We start from the raw sequence: 20,645 nt of genomic DNA on the forward strand, positions 1-20,645 counted from the left end.
TGTCTCTTGTGAAGAAATTGAGTGACTTTTAAAATGCTTTTATTACAATCATGTGGGTTTCAGTCAGCCAGAGTTAGCTTTCATTCAGCAAGGCTAAAATTTCCTTAGAAATAATCCTCCTTTACACTGAAGAAAAATGCATTGATGGTACTTACTCAAATTAATTAACCACTATATCCAAATTTTTCAACATTAATAGAATTTAAACACCCATCATCATACAAATGTTACTGTGCTGGTGATTGGCCTGTGTAATTGAATCAGATATTCAAACACAAATAATCATGATTTTAGTGAGAGTCAACAGGGACTCCATATTGGCGCTCTCACATTGTCGACACATCAGCGCTGGTTCACAAATTACCAAAAGGTGCAAAAAAGCATTAATAAACAGTGCAGCAAAGATTTAAATCTTTAAAAATAACTGTCATGGTGTTTCTAAAGATCTTCATAGAAGACAAAAAGACGGCTCAGTCTAAAAGATTCTCGAGGCAAAGTGGACAAAAAAGGTCCTGATCTCTTTGGGTGAGATGCTGACAGTGAAGGCATCATCTCCATAACTCCAACACCCGTCTTTGTCTGAGAGAGAAAAAACGAAACACAAGGTATGTTAGAAAAATATTTCAAAACATGTGAAACATATTGTCATGTTTAAATCTAATAAAATACCAATGCCACATTTTTTTGGGATCTCTTACTTGTGTCTAAGTTATCTGTAGTGTTCCACTTCCACCTCTGCAGACTGTTGATGTCCCAGGTTCCTGTTAGAGAACGCTCCTCCAGCACTTTTACTTCTCCTACCCCCTGCAAAACTTTCTGTTTACACAAGACAAAAAAACATTGAAAAAGAAAGAAAGATAATGCAGAAAGCATTTCAAAATGATGAATATTGTTGCTGTAACACTTGACAATAATATGTAGAAATGAAGTTGTATTTTATGAAAAACACCTTCATGTTTATGGTGACCGGTTTTGATAGCTCAGGGTCTTCTCCCTCCTCGAAGAGATGCATGATTCTTAACAGGACCCGATTGTAGTCTGGCTCAGAGTGCAAATCTTGATCTAGAAGTTCATTATATTAAAAATAAAAGTATTACGTTTCATGTATTTCACTCGCATAAATCAGCTTTGTGCGAGAGGACAGGTCTCACCTGAGTAAATGTGGCCGAGGTGAACATTGTGGTTGGAGCTGTAGTTCCATCCAGGGACACTGAAGCTGAGCAGGTGGAGGTTGGGTGGCAGGACCACTAAGCGCACAGAACCTCCTTTTGTTTTCTTCTCCTGCCAGGGCCTCTCTTAAAGTAAAAAAATAAAATAAAATTGGATGGCCGATAAATTGGATGGCCGATATGATAAGCCGATATTGGCCTTTTACAGATATATCTGAATTCGCGTATATGTTTTCTAATGTGCGAATACGACATCATTTTAACATATAGTGCAGAAATAATGCAGAGAAATGGAGTCATGTAGTTTGTGAAGCATAAATCTCGCAACACTGTAAAGTCATATGTACCAGAGCAACACGGCTGAGCAGTCTGTAGTCAGCACTAGACTTGGTTTAAAAATTGTTGAAGTTGTATTATAATAATACATACTCTTTCATTTGGTTATTTGTTTTATAAAATGTACTCAGAGTTCAGATGAACACTCATATCAGCGTACAATCCACACAGAAAAGTTCTGTTTTCATTCCCGCTCAGGAATACAAGATATCAGGTTGCTAGGTAAGATCAGAGTTTGTATTAAGCACCCCCAATGTGTTGTGTTAAGCAGCCCTTAAAACGTTTGATTTACGTGGTTGGTCTATTGGCATGATGACAGGTCTGTGCTGCAGCTCTATCGCCTCCCTGTGGTAGAGCTTGGTAGTGGTACCGATGGAGCCCAGCATCAACCACAGAGTGGGCCTCACGACCGAGCTGTCGTTCAGCGTCAGGTTGTAGCCGAGGTTCCAGGCTAAGTTGTTCCAAAGACGGCGATGGAGCATAACCTGGGTGGAAAACACAAGATGAAAACACGCTTCTGGTGTGATTTAGCATCTTTAGATATTTCGCTTTACCTCTAGTTCTCCGTTAGCTTGGCTTGATACGCCATGAGCTCTGTCACTGACCAGAACCAGTCTGCTGAGGCGGTCCTCAATGTAGGCTGCCCGAACCATGGGGAAGTAGTTCTGCAAAAAGCACATTATGTAACCGACATTATGAGTAAACACCAGGTCAACTTTAATCGATTTGAATCTCAAACATTGATTGAAACTCTTACTCTAGCTAAAGTGTTATTAGTGAACTTCCTGTATGTTCTCTTCATCATCTGGTAGCCGTTGTCATCCGTGTACAGAGTCCTGTTGTTCTGCAAGGAGGAGCTGGTTCGGAGGACGACCTCAGTGTTGAGATGGAGGGGACCCAGAGAGTACGTCTGCTCCAGCCTGTGACACCGAGGCCTGCTCCCAAAGCATTCTGGGACACGGGTGGTGATGGAGTAAGCGTAGTCTTTATCATTTTTCTCTCTGGAAGGTTGCAACAGTTGCGTTTTAATGTCAAAATATGTATTCGAATATAAAAATAAAAAAAAGGTAGATACAATTTTGTTATCCACCTGTAGAAGTGTTGCCTGATTTCTGTCACGACCTTCCCGGGGACGATCTCCATTTCGACGGCCTTGTATGCCCGCGCAGCTGAACCGTTCGCACTGAAGATGTAGTTATCAGAGATGGGTCCTGCTTTTACGTCTCCGTTAGCGTGGTACTCCCAGAAATCCTGCGTCATCCTGACTGTCGTTTTTTCTGGACTGCCAAAGAATGAAGTAAGAGTGGAAAGTCAGAGAGCCAAAGAGGAAAGAGCCACAAAAGAGGAACGACGAGAATTTACAAGAACAAGATGCTAGTTGTGCTCAAATGGAAGTATTCGAAACTTTTTATTTGTTTGATTTTGTTGTTGATCTTTTCATAGTTATGGTTTCTGAATATAGAAAAGAAAATGAAAGTTAGCTAGTTAATAAGTTTAATAGGCTAAGATAATTTACAAACAGCAGAATTTCAAACTTGAGAGAATACATTTTTGATTGAACATAACTTTTATGAAAAATGTATATTAATTTACTTTCTCTTAGTCAATTAAATGACTAATAATCAGCTCTAGATTCATCTTATAACTCAGAATTAAAGTGTCATGTTCATCAAAACATCTCATATGAATAAAAAGCATTACAGTGTGTTACCAGGAGTGTTATAGGTAGAATAAGCTCAGTAATGTTTACATCTTCAGAAACGTCACATAATTAGTAAAAGTGTGTTTAACTTACAGATAGGTTGTGCTGTAGAGAAGATTTGTATCCTGGTCAAACATGAGCTTGTAACAATCACTCAGAACAGGGAGGAGTCTTCTCCCGGTTTGCGACGAGCTGGGGGTGAATCGTCTCTCGAACTGAACCGCTTCAGCCTCGTACGTCCAGTCGCACTTCAGCCGCCTCCCGGAGCATTTCTTCTCCGAGAACTTAATCAGGTATTTCCTGTGCTGAAGGCCTCCCAGTTCAACCACGATGAAAAGATCATAGGTCATGTTGGACTCTGCCGACCTCTGGATCTAAAACAGTGAAAAAGATCATTTTGTAGTGTGTAGAATAGATTTTGAAATGCATAACAAATGATTTTTGAATTAATATTTATAATTATTTGTCACCTAATCATTGATTAATTAAAAATAATAAATGTTAGTATAAAAGACTCCTCAACTGTAAACTACCTGCAAAACAAAGTAAGATATATTTCAGATATTTCAAACTGCTATTTGAATTAATGGGTGATAAACCACACTCTTGCTTATTTTAATACAGACAGTGATACCATTAGTACAACCTTTCTTGGACTGGTAAGAGCAGCAGCTAGCCTAATGCTAATCTTTAGTTTAAATGCTCTAACTTTAGGCTAGCAGTAAAAAGACATTGCTGTGAAACTGTCAAAGTGACAGTGTTACTGTTGAGTAGCTAAACCTCGAGTCTGAGTACGAGTCCGAGTCTTGACTCCTAAGTGTTCAAGTCAATGTCAAAAAAGAATCGGAGTCAAGTCTTCAGTACCTGCTCTCGCATGTGCATGTGCCGCAATATCTTTGAAAGCAAAATGGAACGACTTGCAGTGTCTCTTTAGGCATTCTGTCAGGAACTATCACTGAACAAGACGGAATGATCATGCAGGAAAACAGATGTGCCAGCCCTTTACTCGAAAAGAGAATCAATTATTCGGGAACAGCCCAAGTCCTACTCTCCATCTTCCAGAAGAAGTCAATGCTCAAGTCTTAAACTCGAGAACGACTGCAGATTGAGACGAGCTATCATACCATTAAAAACGTGTTCCTTTAATTTTATTGTTAAAACAACAAAAAGTGCAGTACCTGTGCAGGCACAGGATGTCCTTCATCATCAAAGACAGCAGCTGAGGGGAAAGTTGCATTGACGTTGATAATAGTGGTGATGTTCCACGCCAACGGGTTGTAAACAATGACGTGTTGCTCCAACGTCTGATGACCACCTGTCATGAAGAGATACATTTAAAAACAGAGGTCAACATTTTAATCAACTAATAACCATGAAAAAATAAAAAGGATTTGACGTGTGTTTTAAATTCTTAATTTGACACATGTCACATCTGTTGGGTAGGGTTTATAACTATACTGCAGCCTCTCAGCGGTGGGAGCTCCAAATGTTTTGGCTTCACTCTCAGGCGACTTTTTCCCTGTCCATTTTAATATACAGTCAATGGTATAATGCAAAACACAGGAGGTAATTAGCCTACTTAGCCTAGCCTTTGAATAAATGGTAGATTGTTTAATCCCTGTAAAAATTAAAAATTAAAATTAAGTCATGATTTTGAATTTTAGCTGCAGAACATTTACACCTTTTTTGTGGTTACGGCTGCCAAGGATGCTGGGTAAGTTGAGGTTGTGAGGCAGCAGGAAGAGTGCAGCTAGAAGCTCCTCGACCCCCATCATGGCCTGCATGAGATGCTGCAGGTACATGTTTTCCACTTTGGGAGACTCGGTGCCAGTGATGCCATCATGGTGCTGGACCTAAAAAAAAAAACCATGTACGACAGTGTGAAACATTTTGTGTTTAGAATAAAGCAAAACGTTAAGTATAGATTCCTGATAAGATACTTCAGGTAAAGGTGTCAAATATGTTTTTTAACCTCTGAGACAGCCCAGCGAAGTGCTCTAAGTTTGTCTAGTGCCCAGTCTTTAGCCACAGGTCCATCAGGGAAGCTGATTCTGTAGCGGGTGAAGAGAGTCTCTGCTGCGTGAAGCTGGGAACTGGCCTGTCTTGCCACTCCTTTTAGGATGTTTCTGGAGGCGTAAAACCCTGTCCATGCCTGGTACGGCTCTGGGCAGAAAAAAAACCACAGGAGAAAAAGTAAACAAGAAAACAGACAGTGCCTTCTTCATATGCGTTGTATTTGTTTTTTTAGGGATTCATACCAGTGGAATACGGTAGAAAATCTTCACTCCCACGGAGGTCCCAGACCTGATTCGATTGGTAGATGGCTTTGAAGTACTCACTCAGAGTGGCATACTGCACCGTCACCCCAAACTCTTTACTGTTCTGGTTGATATATTTCATTAGAGGGTCCATGTTGTTGAACTGGACGGATGAGTTGTAGAACTGTTTGTCACAGCCCTGAAACAAAAGCAGCACAGAGGTGACGAGTGACGGGCTGCTCTCTCTCACTCCTGCAATGCCGTTGCGCCGGAACTTACTCTGATTTGTGTAAATATTTCTTGGACTTATTTGTTGATATCTTACTCACATTCCTATTCTAATTCATTCATTTTTTTAAAAATTTTTTTTAGAATTATGATTTATTAATTTCATACTTTCCATCACAGAGTCATACTTACAAGTTTTTACAAACCAGAATAACCTTTAAATTAGTTTACACTTTTCAAGAGTGAAATCAGGATCACATGAGATATTTACATTTATATCCCAAGACACAGACAAGATTGATTAATATTTGATTACTATATTTCTACTGCTATATTTTATATTTTGGAGCAACTGTAGCGATCAAATTTCCCTCTGGGATTAATAAAGTATTTCTGATTCTGATTCAATGTGAAACCTCACACTGGAACAACCAATATTACACCTTAGAGGATGCACTGTGTAAGCACAAAGGCATAATGATGGTGGACCTCATGACTGACATATGCAGAATCTTTATCTGTAAGCATCTTCTCACAACGTTAAACTAGTTCTACTTTGAAAGGAGCGTCTTATGAATTAAGATTGCTGGACCACTGGTACAAAACTTATTGGATTTGGATATTTAATAAAATCATTTCTGTCTGCTCACCCAAGGCCAGAGCACGTGCTTGGTCCTGAACCACGCCGCCCTCTCTTTGATGTTCTCCACCATGGTCTTGGCGTAGGCGTGTACGGTGTCCTTGGTTACGGGCAGGCTCATGTTGGGGTAAGCGCCGTTTTTAGGAGGATCGGGAAACAAGGCGACCCCATTCCAGTAGAAACCAGAGCTGAAACGTAGATGTTCTGCTTGTCTCATTGAGCAACACTCATTTCTACCAAGAGCGCCCAGAACACAAACTTCAACGGCCTGAAGATGAGGCACATACACTGAAGATAAATGAGATTCTGACTCACAGCAGAAAGAGAGAAAAGTGCTCCCAGTGGAGGTACCTGCACTGCTATTTATCCTTTTAAAATACAAGTTAGCAATATGTATCTTTGTATGCTTACAGGAAATGTGTAAATGGGATAATCACAATCATTATTTTATGTTGGATAGCTTTGACTAGTTTGTTTTATTTGCACAGAATTTTCTTCATTATTTTAAATAAAACTTTTTACTTATGTATTTATTTCTATTGTTGCGATATTTACATATTTTAACAAATGCATGTACTTTGGTATATGTTTAATTAAGAATATATTTTTACACGTGTTTCATTTGAACTCTTGTTTTTTTTTTTTATTGAATGACTATTGTTTCCTTTTCTTGTTGTGGTTAACATGTGGGTGAATACCTAGATGTAAAATACGCTGACCTGCCATGTTGGAGGTCTTGAGAAAACAACAGAAGTCCTATTGAAAAAGAAAACGAGAGCCGGACACGGACTAACAAAAGTGTTTCACATGGTCTACCTGTTGGAGAACGGCAGGTGTGATGGGGTGCAATAGCTAAACTGGTCCATAGTGTGAGTGAAGATCTGCTGCTTCTCTTTAAGAGAGGGAGAACCTCTCCAAACAAACTGTAGTTTCTGGACAAAAATAACAGAAACACAACATGTTCTCATTTTAAGGCTAGATGTTGTGGAATAAAACTCTTTCTTTTTTTTTTTTAGGTCGTCATCTTATACCTTGCTTTTCTGCATCGAGTCTTTGAGGTCATAGTCAATGCGGGAGATGAGGTGGGCGTTGAACCCAGCCAGGGCGAAGAGGACCGGGGTGGTGGCCGAAGCTCCAAACGGATCCACATGCCAGGAAAACTGAGGACGCACCCCGAACGTTTGGTACAGGAAACCGTGTCCCTCTAAAAACCGCACAGGAGAAAATGAAACAGGAGACATACAACCCCCCACCCCCCGCCCCGACTATGAAACTATTTTCAGGAAGAGCAGGAAAGTGTGAGTTTGTACCCGTCATCTGTAGTATCTCGTCGTTTAGGTCAGTGACAGCCTCGTCATGCATCACTTGTCCCCCGATGATGAACTCAAGTCGACCCTCTTTGACAAGCTGTCGCACCTGGAAGAGCAGCAGAGCCACACTGTGTTTATGATTGTCCATATATTCTGATCAACCTACGGAGACTACTTTACTGTTCGTTTGTTTTTTAAATGCCAGTACAGTTTATTGACCCATCATGTGTCTCTTACTTGTTTCTTATGGGACTCTGTGGCCACAGTATCCCACCAAAGTCGAAAGAACTCCTGCTCCACGGCGATGAACCTGCGCTCTGGAGCCTTCGACAGCTCCTCAGTCACTGTGGTGTAAACATTGGCAGCATAGGCGTGCATACTCTCCTGTTGAAGACAGATCCATGAGGTAACCACAGACTGTAGATGGTAACATCATGAATACAACTTTAACTCACACAAATATGGGCAACACTGGTTTGTTTAAAAAAAAAAAAAAAGAACAAAAAATAGCACACTATTATGATTTACAAGTGAAATCATAATTAAGGAACAAGGTGCCATACATCTACCTGGACAGTGTACACCCAGCCAACATCCATGTGACTGTGAGGGATTACAAATGTTTGAATGGGCTCGTTTTCTCCATAGCAGCAAAAGAAACAGAGCAAAGACACAACCCGGGTTAAAGATGTCATCTTTTTAAAACCCTTAAAGGCGAGGGGAGTTGAGCAACTTGTCAGGTCATCTCCCCAAAACTTCCGTATTATTGTTGTGCCGCAGCGCGTGACGACGACTCACGTGTCTCCACTACGGAAGCCCTGAAACCGCCAAGCGAGCCCGACGCCGCTTTTTGTGTACGCATGGGATTTGGGCGACCTTTAAACCGGAAGCTGTACATGTAAACACTGTTCGCTTGGAGGTGAGAGTGGCGCTTTCAAAACCAAACTAAAAAATGTCAAAAAATAAGAAAATAGCCTTGATATTTGGAGGGTTTGTCACGGCTATAGCTGCTGCGTTTTACCCGATATTCTTCTACCCTCTCACGCATAACAACGAATACAGTAAGTGACCTAAATACACAATGACACAGTTTACTATGTGTTTCATACCACCTACATATAACGATTAACTAAACACCTCTTCATTGTTGAAATAAGGTTGTAGTTTAGCTAGACACATAAACGCACGTAAATCATTCCACTTTCCAAATCCAAGCTTCGTATAAATAGTTTTTAGTTGCAGGTTCTGAACTTTTATTTGTAACCTATTATAGTTGAGATGGAAAGCTGCAGTCAGGACAGGACAGTGGATTGAAGATGAACCTCTTCTGACAGTGCGGACTAAAGTGTTTAGCTTTAAAATGAGAAGCTTGGTCTTCATGTTGATTTAAAAAAACGTTGTTCTCTCTTTGTTAGGACAAGTCCAAAAGATGAACCGCACAGGAATCAACCAGGCAGACGTTCAACCTGTGGGTAAGAAGAGCACAAAGCACATGTTCAGTCTTTTGGGTTGGAGACATGAGTAACATACCTGATGAAGGTTCAACTTTTGTGACAATGAAATAAATAAAAACCTTATTTCCAGACAGTGAGAATGCATTAGACCTTCTTTGTGTTTATTCCTCAAGAGTTCACATTCATCTTTTATGTCGATCCTCAATTCAACAGGCCAATTGCACCCTCCTTTTTGTTGATTGTTTAGCATAGCATTACAACCATAGAGTATAATTTGATTGCCATTCCATCTAATTAAACACAAATATTACTGAGCTTGTATTTGAAAGCAACCTCTACATTTGAAGTCTCACTGAGATAGTGCTGAGTGTGTAATGAAGTGAAATTGTAGTTCAGTTGTACAACAGAGACGCAATGGAAGTCAATGATTCGTCAAACCCATCGAAAGAAAAAAGAAAAATTGTAGAAGGTACTGGTTTCGGCTTCATATACGTTAGAATGCATTGATTTTCTTTGTCAGTAAAAATTGTTTTAAAGACCAGAGACTTTTGGCTTTTGTATTTTTGGTTAGCCAGTGCAAAAAAAAAAAAGTGTTTTTTTTCTAGAGCCCGACAATATATTAAGTACTTTGAGTTTTCTGTTGTATCTTTCATCACTACACTGATTTACACAAGTATGCCAATATCAGCATATCAAGTGACTATCGATATCGGCTACTTTGATCGCAGATGTGCGCCTATATTTGCAGATTTATTCTCCAGTCAAATAGCATTACATTTGAGGGTCATTGTGTTTACCTTAGCAGTTCTCTTTGTGGCTGAAGAGTGATGATGCTTGTTGTAATCCATACAGCAGAGTGTCAAACGCTGCTGCACCTACATAACATGCGCAGTTACTTTCCAGTTGTGTTGATAAATGCATTTGAGGGATCAACCGGTATATGTGTATATCTATATCTATATCTATGACTCGAGGATAAGAAAGATGTCGACAAATATATCGGTATCTGATGTTTTTTCCCCCTAATATCGATATCTGTATCGGGACCCAAAAATCCCATATCGGTCGCATCCTATTTTTCCCCCCCACAGTTTTCTTGAAAATTGATTGAGCTTTTCACAATATTTGAAATGTTACGAACCACAATAAAAAAAAAGTGAATATACTACTACAGTACCTGAAAAGACGTATAATGTTGGCGTGTCATACTTGCTGAAATGTTTATATCAGGTTCATTTGTTTATTTCTGTAGGTGTAAAGACGTGGTCAGATCCATTCAAACCTGCCGACAAATGACGTTCCAGTGACTGTTTGAGCCTTCACTGATTCCACAAAGGGATGCTGATGGAGACTATGGAGAGAGAATACCAGTCGTGTGTGTGTGTGTGTGTGTGTGAGTGAAAGCTTGAATGTGTTTTTGTTGTTGTTGATTTTTTTTCTGAAATGAGTCCTTTCAATACTATAAATAAAAACTGAAAGCTCTTATAACTTAACCACGGTTCTTTAAATGACTTGAGTGATTTATTCTTATCTGAGAGAGAAAATGAATCTGAGAAAAGTCTGATGGACTTTTCTGCCATAAAACCGCTGTCGGTTCTCTTTTGTCCACAAGGGGGAGCTCCTCACCTTTCTGTTAGGACCAAAAAAAAGGCCCCGAGTGTGTTAGTTTTGTTTGTGCATTTTAGATATTTTGGAAAAACTTTCGTATTTCCAAAACCCTTCCCCTGGTATGCAGCCTGTGGGAAATTATAATAAAATACAGTGGTTTGTTTATCCATCCATATTCACAAGAATCTGTTTTGACATTTTATTTTGATTTAGCTGGTATGAGAGACTTAAAAACGGTTCAGCAGATGAGGGACAATGTCCAGTAATGTGCGGTGTCCTCTTCCAAAATGGAAACAGTGGAGACGGAGTTATTCCAGGACACATCACTCTGTATTATCATCTCCCCGTCACAGACACAGGCTTTAATTGTTGCCCGGCTCTTTAAATGGCATGTGACTCTTTCTGTGATTTGCCCATAGGCCGAGCTCGGCAATTCTTTTCAAAAAAATCGACTCAATGTGATCCAGACTCCCCCTTAGGAGTCTATGGGTGCTGTAAAGTTTTTTCTCCCTGTACTTTTGCGGTCTCCTGACATTGACCAGTATCCTTTTTTTGCAGAGTTCGGTCCATCAGAGTCCAGTTTGGAGGAAAGATAGATTAAGAAAGAGCTAAAGCATGTGTTTATTGTCCTTCAGAGATGGTGCGTTTTACAAGTTACTCTTGAATGTCTCTGCCCCTGATCTAGCCTGTGCTTTCAAACTTTTCGGAGCATTGGTGAGGGCTCGCTGCCAACAAAACCAATCGCACGGGCCAGCAACGGCCACTCTCCTTCTCAACCCCCCAATCAACAATCCCCATTGTTTATGAGAGGTTGTTATTGTTGGGCCGCATTCAGAAACAAGAGAAAACTCAAGAGCCCGGCTGTGCTGGAGGGATCCAAAGTAAAGAGAGAAAAAGGGGGTGAGGAGGGGGGGGGGGGGGGTGGCTGAAGGGGAGAAGAAAAAAAAAAAAAGAAAAGAAAATTCCTCTCATTCCCTGCTGGTGTTTTCCAGATTCCTCAAGCTGCGACTTCTCGGCAGTGTGAGTGAAGTAAGCAAAGCGGAGGGGAAATTGAAGTGAGCGAAGAGAGGAAGAGAAGCACATTCTTGAGGGGACGCGTCACCTACACACAGAAGAGAGAGAGAGAGAGAGACACTCAATCTCAGCTTGTTTGCCTGGCAAAGTATGCAACAGGTTGTGCAGCATGGCCCTCAGTTTTTCTGTCTGAATCACTGTGACGTCCCAGGCTTTTACTGTTCTGGGCCGTCTAGCCGCATTAACTGTAGCTGCATGTATGTAGATAGATTCACTATAAAACCTTCAATAGGGTCACATTGCTCTATTAACCAACATGAACTCAACAATGTCGCCTCTGAAGGACTTTTTACGATCCAACCATTAACCTATCACACAAATCTCTCCAAGCTATTGAGACTTTTTTTTTTCTTTTTTTCTTTGGAGAGTTGTGGCACATCGTCAATCCAGGCGTGTGTTCAGGGTGCAAAGGTTGCTACCTCATTTCCATGGGAACAAGGGTTGACAGACAGGTCACGGGGTTGCGAGTATCAGCAGAGAGCATTCGGGAAGGGGTGGGGATGAGCAGAGCAAACGCCTGTTCCCTCGAATGTCAATGTGGTGAGATGCTAACAAAACAACATTAAAAAAAAAAAAAAAAAAAAACTTTCAAGAGCTCTAAAGAGTCTTCATGATGACACGTGCTGTAATTAAAGGCAGGACTGTGGCTTCATTTCTATTTAGAGAAGTGTGACAGTGAAGGGGAATTCTTGTTCTTTTTTAAATGTGAATGTCAGTACACAGTTAATTAATGAGCTGCACGCTCACATGGAAACATCAAACCAGAAATAACGGATGCAGCACATGTTTTGTTTTTATGGGACAACGTTTGGTTACGCATTAGCCGATTCAAAAAATCAAACCCGACAATCTTCCCTGACTGACTTGTGCAGCGTTACATTCATGGCAATGGAAGTCGACAAAAACATCAATTACACCCAACAGGAATGTCCCGAGCAGCTGATAAAGGGCCCCCAAACGGGTCACCATGGCACCTTGCTGCAAGTCACCCCCCCCCCCCCTTCAACCCACTTTTATACTCTGTCTACTGTCCTCTCTACAATAAAGGCATAACGCCCCCCCCCCACCCTTTTTTTTTTTTTAACAAAAGGACCCCCGTTCTAAAATGTTGACAAATATTGATTGAATGTAAAACAGAAAAGATTCATTTTTAGGAGAATTAACTCGGGTCAATGATGTTAACCTTAAAATATATGCTAAACAGCATGTTCAACCTTAAAGACATGACAACAAAACATGTGTAATGGGGGGAGGGGGCGATAAAGGCATCAAATATTACAATATAGTCAAGTCTAGTCATGGTCATGATGGTCATACATTTCATATAATGGCATCACTACTCATTTCCAGTTAAAATCTCCCCACAGGGGCTTTACGGTCCTGATTGTTTCTTTGGTATCTGTTCTGTGTTTCCAATCAGTGTGATCTAACAGCAACAGTCTGAACAGTTCATAAAAGCATTCTTGGTCGTAAGAAGAGGAACACTGTATCACCAACCTCTGGAACTAGCAAACTTCCACTCGTACGTAACAGAATTAACATTTGAGCTTCTGTTAGCATGAGAAGAAAAAAAAATGGGGAAAAAATATCCGACTTAAAACAAGCAAAAGAAACCGGATATAATACCAGAAATCAGATAACTACTTTACCTCCAGTATAACTAAACTCACCTGACTGAAGTGACTTAGCTGTCGCCTCAAACACAAGGAGGGAGCATACTGCAGTCAAGCTGACTTCCTCCAACAAAAGACTTTCTTTTAATTCTACGCTTAAACCTGACCAACGCTGACTGGAGCGACACTTCTCAAGGCAATTAGTTACATTTTTGCAAAGCTCACTCTGGTTCCCTGTGAAGGCTTTAGAAGTGTTTACACAGTGTGTTTGGATGAGTTCTCTGAATCAAAGGAGTTAGAAAACACCAACATCTTCATTCTTCATCAGGATGACGCAGTGTATTGACAGTTCATTGTGTGCAGCTCTGTGAAACGATGACTACATTTCACCAAAGATGCAGCCAAAAAAAAAATGAAAAAAGAAAATCAAAGAATGTCACAGTTTGTCTCTTTAAAACAAATTCATCACTCAAGTGCAAACACACACACACACCACACACACACACACACACACACACACACACACACACACACAAGCAAAAGTCTACATCTCAAACTCTCTGCTCAGCCTTGTAAAACAATGCACCGGAGTGCTGTCCACATTCTTGGGTCAGCATGCGCAAAGCTGTGGAAACAGATAGTATAAGTCTGAAGCAATGTCCAGGAAAAAAAAAGGCACAGGAGTGTGTGTGTGTGTGTGTGTGTGTTTGTGTGTGTGTGTGTTAGTGTGTGTGTCATTCAGGAAAGAAGAAACGTTCATAAGAGGAGCTCAGTATCCCCCGGAGCCTGAACTGTGGTTGTGGAACTTACTGGAACTCCAAACATCGTGTGTGTGCTGTTGTATTATGTTCATGTTTGCCTGAAGCGGGACCACAAATAGATAATTATGGTTTGTTTTAGGTTGCATCTCTGTTGCCCAGTCGTGAAGGCATTGCAGTTCATTGCTGTGGTGTGTCAGTTCGTAGTTAGAGCTGTGTGTATGCATATAGAAACAATGCTAAACAGTAGATGACGTCTCGATGGTGTATATGTACTTTACTTCTTGTTAGATATCATTTCCACTCTTTATGAAGCTTTCAGTCGTAATCAAGTGGTAGAGATATTTAACCCACCCAGCCATGCCCGTGATTCAGCTGTGTTTCACATGGCATGGTATTCAGGTTTTTTGCATCTTAAAATCACATTTTAGCCGATCTTTTTTTAAATATTTAAAATGCTGGTTTTTGCTATTCTTGTTTTTGATTAAAGTGAAAAGTTCCACGTGCTTTTTTTACGTTGGCATGTTAGGATGTTCTAACCATGCTAAAAAAAATACAGATAGTCATCAGTCTAAGGATGGCATTGTTGGTCTCTTAGTGCAGTGGTTCCCAAAGTTGGGGTCGGGACCCACTGGGGGGGGGTCGCAAGACACTGAGAAGGGGGTTGTGAGAATTCTTCCAAACACATCAAAATTAAAAATCACTTAAAATTGCCTATTTTACCCATTATTGTCAAAACATATGAAAAAAAAAAAGATCAAGAGATTAATTCTGCTACCATTATGAAAATAATAATACAGTGTTCAGGCTGTTCTTTTGTGTCGTTCTAATTCCAGTGTTTGGATCGTGTACCCGGCTGTGCACAGTGGTAAATGTTTTAACCACCTCCATGGACGGAGTGGGTCCCCAGTCTCTAGCACCTTATTTTTGGGGGTCATGGGGCTGAAAAGTTTGGGAACCCCTGTCTTAGTGGATCAATCAGGTTTTAGTCATGATAAAATCAAAGCAAGATATGGCCTTAATTACAATGTACGTTTGTCTCTTCGTTGAAGAATTGGCCTCACACCTTTGCTCAACTATGAAATTACCGAACCAACTTTTGGATGGGGCGCTGGTGGCCCCCCCATGTATGGAGGCTGTGGTCCTTCAGGCAGGCGGCCCGGGTTTGAATCCGGCCTGTGGCTCCTTTCCCGCATGTCATACCCAACTCTCTCTCTCTCCTTGATTTCCGGCTCTATCCACTGTCCTATCTCTTCAATAAAGGCACAAAAAGCCCAAAAACAAATCTAAAAAACGAAACTAAAAACTTTTGGATGGGTTGCTACAAAATCTTAAACTGACTTGGTCTGCCCTTAAGAGATCTGTTGTTCCATTAACCTTCAAGGTCCTCAGCGTTTGAATTCCAATATCTACTCCTGTTACCTTTGATTTACGGCAATGAGGTTAACATTTGTGTTATTTTGTGAAAAATGTCTAAAAATGTACAATGGATAACCATTAAATTTGGTAAACATATTTATCTTCCATTGGCGATCCCTTAACTTTTAATTCAGTCCTATTTTGTCCACCAGTCTGCTCCATACCTAACTCCTTTTAAACATACCTGACCTTCTGCTTGTGCTCTTTAGCCAATGTAAGCTAACACATTGAACAAAGATTCTGTAACAGTTCTCCTGCTAAAATCCAGCATTTTTGACCATGTTTGCATGCTACCGTTAGCATTTAGCCCAACGCATTGTTGTGTCTAATCACAGCCTTACAGAGCGTCATGACTATAGCCTTGTTTACCGCATTTTGCTGCGATCACTAGGGAAGAAGACTTTCACACAGAGGACAAATTCAAATATTAATCTAGGGAGAATATTCAGCATACTTATTTGTTATTGCCCACACTTCTTTTTCTGCCTTTTATTCCAGAGAATGCCTGATCCACTGAAATGTCTTGTAACCCAAACACTGTTGGCTTATTTCATAATTTATTTTTTTGTCTTTTCGAAATAGAAAGAAATACAACTAAGTACAATAAATAAATACAAAACAAATACCACAGAAGCATACTACAGCAGTGAAAAGTCAAAATGGTCCCTACTTAGTTTTTTGCCAAACTCAACATATCCTTCTTTCTCCTTGGCTGTTCAGGCAGCCAGTGGATGTGATTAAACAACACCTCTGAATGAGGTGAGTAGGAAATTCTCAAATGTTTCTTACCACTGCCAGAAGGACTGGTGATTGGCTGACGTTCCACTTGTGATCAGTAGAGGAAAGTTCTAAGCAATTAGTTGGAGTTGAAGGCTGGAAAAAAAAAGTTATTATTTTATCCCTTTAGTATTTTTTAAATGAGGAGGAAAATCTTTGTTATGGACCGACCTCATCATGCTAACCATCTTTTCCCCTCTTTGTCCCACGTTCCACTGATTCTATGGAAGCAAAACCACAATTACATCTACTGTTTAATTAACAGAGACCTACAAAACCCCATATACACATGCACACAGACTGATTGAAATAATACGGTCAAAGATTCTAAACGCATGGCATTACACCACCACCGTCTGAGCCTCGGCCGTCAATCACGTTATATAGCAGGTTTCCGTTTCACAGTCCCATTATAACCTTAAAAATGTCTTATATGCGCTAAAATAGCAGGGAGGCTGTTGATTTAGGCACGCTTACTGACAAAGAGGGCCAGAACTGTAAGCAATCATGCTGTCCTTCCAAACCTCTCAGAAAGGCTAAGAAAAGAGTGGAGCAGAAAGTGATTTACAAGCCACCTTACTACTTGACACGTTTGTGAAAATACGTCTGCGGCCTATCAAAGCTCTTGCTAGCATTAAAAAAAAGTATGGTATAATAATAATCTTTAAAAAAAAAAAGGTTTCTTATACTCGGCAGGCCCATTTTCATGTATATTTCCTGGCATGGGGCTTTATTTCCCCTTAGTCTTATAGGGACAAAATCAAAATAAACACTTTAACCCCAAGGCAGCATTTCAATGTTATATTATAGTGAACAATACAGAAGGTATGCAATTTCAGAGAGCTCTTAAACAGCAGGCGATGCAATAAAAGATTGATAAAAATGTGATATTATGATCTAATAAGACATATGAGCCATGTTTTAGTTGGACACAATGTACAACTGGGCTGTATGATTCACAGTGTTGAAAATACCCATGATACCCTGCTATTTTCATGGAGCTAGATTAAGTGTTTCCTATCATTAGTGGTTTATACACAGGGTAAGTTAATTCAATAAGTCAAACCTATATCCTACGGCGTATCCACAGCTGTATATGAAGAAGTATTTTTGATGGATATTTAGCGTCCAAAAGTAGTGCGGGATGAGTCATGTTTGGTGTGCATTTTCACTTTAGTGTAAATGGGGTGTGGGTGAGCAGACACTGCGTGCCTCCGGGTTCCTCGTGGGTTTTCATTAGGGCCTAGTGGATGACAACTGAATATACGACTTGGCTCGAGCAGGGAATTCTGGGAAAGTCGTGGAATTTTGGACGCCATGATGGAACACAGGCCGTCCGCTCTTGGCCCGCACACCACTTAAGAAAGAGGAGGGATCCTTCTGTGCAGTGTGTGTGTGTTTTTGTGTGTCTTCGTGTGTTGTGTACGTGTGGGACTTCAGGACATCCTGAGGGAGCTGACCCAGAACAATGACAGGTTTATAGCACAGCACCAGGCAGCCAGGTTCACATGTGGCTAATATCAAATAGAGACAAGGATCATTCGGAGCACCAGAGCAGATTTGTCACAATTGAATTGTCCATTTTATTAGCGAGGCTGTTTTTTTTTTATTTCAACTGTATCTGTTCAATGCATTAACCCTTCTCATATGTTCAAAAACTCTCAAGGCTCTAGAAAGGAAAATCTGCAACGAGTCTCTTAGTTTCATGTATTTTTCAATGGGTAGCCATTGCATTTATTGATTGATTGATTTTTGCTGATGAGCGACATACAAAGTGCTTCAACTCCTTTGGAATTCCTTTTGGAATTTCTTCTATTAAAACACAGTGTTATGCAAACGTGGAAAAATTATAGTCACAAAAATGAGGACATGGCGAGATTTTACCTTGCCCGAAAAGATAAACTTTCAAGTCCCTAATGTTGGTAAAATCAGGGGAAACTGATTAGTTCATGAAGCAGTACTGGAGGAGAAAAAAAAGACACAATCATAAAAAAGCGAAGTTTCATTTGAACTTATCCTGACGGACGTGAGATGATTTAAAACTTGACTTACAGTGCCTTGAATTACTTTAAGCTTGGTCTCTAGACTTGACCTTGACCTGTCACAAATGCTTGAGAACTGACTGGGACTTGTCTTAATGCTCGGTATTAAAAGACATGACAAATCAAGCTGATTCCTCAAATGATGTGGGACTTGATGAAAACTTGTTTTAAATCGAGTGAGACTTGATTTCTTGAATCTTGCAAGTACAAAGATTGAGACTTGACTTCTTTAAAATAATGTATTGATGATGTATTTAATATTTAACTCGCAAAAGTCTTAAATGTCTTGTAGTTATTTGACTTAAAACCTTCCATAGGAACTTGGAACTTATCAGAAGGTGGCACTTTTTGATCCAGTAGAAGTCGCCCTTGAGCACCAGCAATAAACCAAAACAAAACTGTTTGGCAACACCTCTGCCATACTAAAGCCTCCGCTCTCCTCCAGCAACACACCTCCAACCCCCCTCCACTCCAGTTTGCATGAAGGAGTTTAGTTCAAGAGGCGGACAAAACTGTCCTTGGCTTGAGATGCAATTGCCTTTGGCTTGCATTGTTGTGTTAGCAGGCTAAGATTAGCACACTTTAGTTAGCTCGTAGCTTCACATTGCAAATAAATTGACACGGAATGACCGTGATCTAAAAACACTAACACAACATTAAAATCAAGCAGTCAGTAGGCTATGTTATTGTTTTTTTTCTAGTCATTGACTAAAACAGCTTTTATACGCGAAAAGAGTCGGCCGTCCCGTCCATGTTAACCTGATGTAAACACAGCCAGTGGGACTCGTGCTCCTCACTCACTGTCGACAGTAACGACTCTGAGAGACCTTTACAGAGCATATACTTGATTTCTGCTGTGTTTATGTGGAAAATGTCTCTCGTTCTTCCTTTAACTTGAAACCTCATGACTTGTGAATCGACTTGTGATTTGCTATTCAAATTTCTGAGACATGATAAGGACTGGCATGAATAATTTGAGATTTTGACTTTCATTGTGTCAGATGTTAAATGAATAGGTCTGGTCTTACATGGACTTGAGACTTGCCATCAAACGACTTTGAATCTACTCTCAAATGACTTAGGATTCAACTACCAGTAGTCTCACATGGGATGTAATTTTACCTGAACTTCTACATTAGGATATAAAGAGAGGGACTTGCTATTGTATTCATTTTGACTTGTGATTTTCCATTAAAAGCTTTCGTACAAAAAAAGACTTGACATGGACTTGTTTTGAATGAATAGTGACATAAATTAGGCACGTCCTTATTTAGATTTCATGGAATTTTTGTTACCACATGACTTGAGATATTGATTTGATTTTCTAAGCAACTTTTTCAAATTACAAGACTGAAGACCAAACTTTTTTTAAATGACTAAAGATACGACTCAACTGACTATTTTTCATGGACTTGTTCATAAAGATGAGCTATTGACTTGTGACTTGTTACAAGCTTTGAGATGTTATTTACATTTCTGTCGAATGACTTCAGATTTGACCTGTAATGACATCAGAAACAGCGCCTGCTTGCCTGGTTTTCACTAAGTCTCAGCCTCTTAGGGCAGCAACAGAGGCAGTTAAGAGTGTGGAAATTGTATTATTGTATTCATTTGAATCGCCTTAAAACCTTGGAGAGGATTCTCTTTCCACCACTGTTTCAGAACTTCATTATTTCCTACATTTGTACGTCTCCACTGTACGTGCAATTGCGGGTCAAAAATAAACCATGGCCGTGTCGTATGCATAACCCTAAACCTAACCACAGGATTAAATAGCACCCATATGCACTGATGTCAGTAGGAAATTTGCAGAAACGATTGAGTTGCATTTATGAACCTCATCCTCGTATAATGCCCAAAGGGTCTGCTTTTTAACGCCATCCACACATGAAATCCACCCCAAGATGAAAGCAAAATCATATCCCACCTGAGCTACCAAGATCTCTCCCTTTAGGCTGCGAGCTTACATTGTGGTCTCCCTTTTTCCTGCTCTCCTCATCCATCCATCCCTCCAGTGCCTCTCCATTCAGAAAAGAGCGAGCGCAAACCACATGTTTCAGCAGAGGCATCCTAAACGGGCAGCATCCCAGACCAAAGTACCTCCAGCTCTCCTGCCCCCCCCTGGCATCACTTAGCTCTACCCTGTCATTAAGGACAGGGCTGGATGATTTGTATTGGAACACTGCGTTTTGTTCGAGTGGGAAGGGTGCGGAGGGATAAAAAGACAGGGAGAAAAGGGGGGAATAAAAGGATGATG

General features: G+C 40.3%; 3 protein-coding genes across 3 annotated transcripts in view; 1 reads left to right on the top strand and 2 right to left on the bottom strand.

Moving 5' to 3' along the window:
- The window catches only part of tm4sf5 (transmembrane 4 L six family member 5), a 394,180-nt gene that overhangs the window by 138,660 nt on the left and 234,875 nt on the right, over nucleotides 1–20,645 (bottom strand). The window lies entirely within an intron of this gene.
- Nucleotides 220–8,373, bottom strand: man2b2 (mannosidase, alpha, class 2B, member 2). The gene is made up of 19 exons (XM_061031021.1): nucleotides 8,213–8,373; nucleotides 7,881–8,027; nucleotides 7,644–7,749; nucleotides 7,365–7,537; nucleotides 7,150–7,265; nucleotides 6,344–6,521; nucleotides 5,466–5,664; nucleotides 5,180–5,370; nucleotides 4,889–5,060; nucleotides 4,386–4,522; nucleotides 3,301–3,581; nucleotides 2,596–2,787; nucleotides 2,263–2,506; nucleotides 2,060–2,170; nucleotides 1,798–1,990; nucleotides 1,152–1,295; nucleotides 950–1,062; nucleotides 699–816; nucleotides 220–579 (listed from the first exon to the last, which is right to left on the bottom strand). The coding sequence occupies exons 1-19, from the start codon at nucleotides 8,336–8,338 to the stop codon at nucleotides 476–478; spliced, it is 3,045 nt and encodes a 1,014-aa protein (XP_060887004.1). The 5' UTR covers nucleotides 8,339–8,373; the 3' UTR covers nucleotides 220–475.
- Nucleotides 8,520–10,590, top strand: smim20 (small integral membrane protein 20). Its single transcript, XM_061031626.1, has 3 exons — nucleotides 8,520–8,704; nucleotides 9,059–9,115; nucleotides 10,350–10,590. Exons 1-3 carry the CDS (start codon nucleotides 8,596–8,598, stop codon nucleotides 10,391–10,393), a joined length of 210 nt encoding a protein of 69 aa, XP_060887609.1. The 5' UTR covers nucleotides 8,520–8,595; the 3' UTR covers nucleotides 10,394–10,590.

The sequence above is a fragment of the Labrus mixtus genome, chromosome 23 (assembly GCF_963584025.1).
Source record: "Labrus mixtus chromosome 23, fLabMix1.1, whole genome shotgun sequence".
Classification (NCBI taxonomy): Eukaryota; Metazoa; Chordata; class Actinopteri; order Labriformes; family Labridae; genus Labrus; species Labrus mixtus.

Excerpts from the sequence above, each read along its gene's own strand:
- man2b2 (XM_061031021.1), bottom strand. The coding sequence starts at position 8,338 with ATGACATCTTTAACCCGGGTTGTGTCTTTGCTCTGTTTCTTTTGCTGC. Across the intron at positions 8,028-8,212 it reads GCTGGGTGTACACTGTCCAG|GAGAGTATGCACGCCTATGC; the intron begins GTAGATGTATGG and ends TGTCTTCAACAG. Across the intron at positions 5,061-5,179 it reads TTCGCTGGGCTGTCTCAGAG|GTCCAGCACCATGATGGCAT; the intron begins GTTAAAAAACAT and ends TTTTTTTTTTAG.
- smim20 (XM_061031626.1), top strand. The coding sequence starts at position 8,596 with ATGTCAAAAAATAAGAAAATAGCCTTGATATTTGGAGGGTTTGTCACG. Across the intron at positions 8,705-9,058 it reads CACGCATAACAACGAATACA|GACAAGTCCAAAAGATGAAC; the intron begins GTAAGTGACCTA and ends TCTCTTTGTTAG. Across the intron at positions 9,116-10,349 it reads GGCAGACGTTCAACCTGTGG|GTGTAAAGACGTGGTCAGAT; the intron begins GTAAGAAGAGCA and ends TTATTTCTGTAG.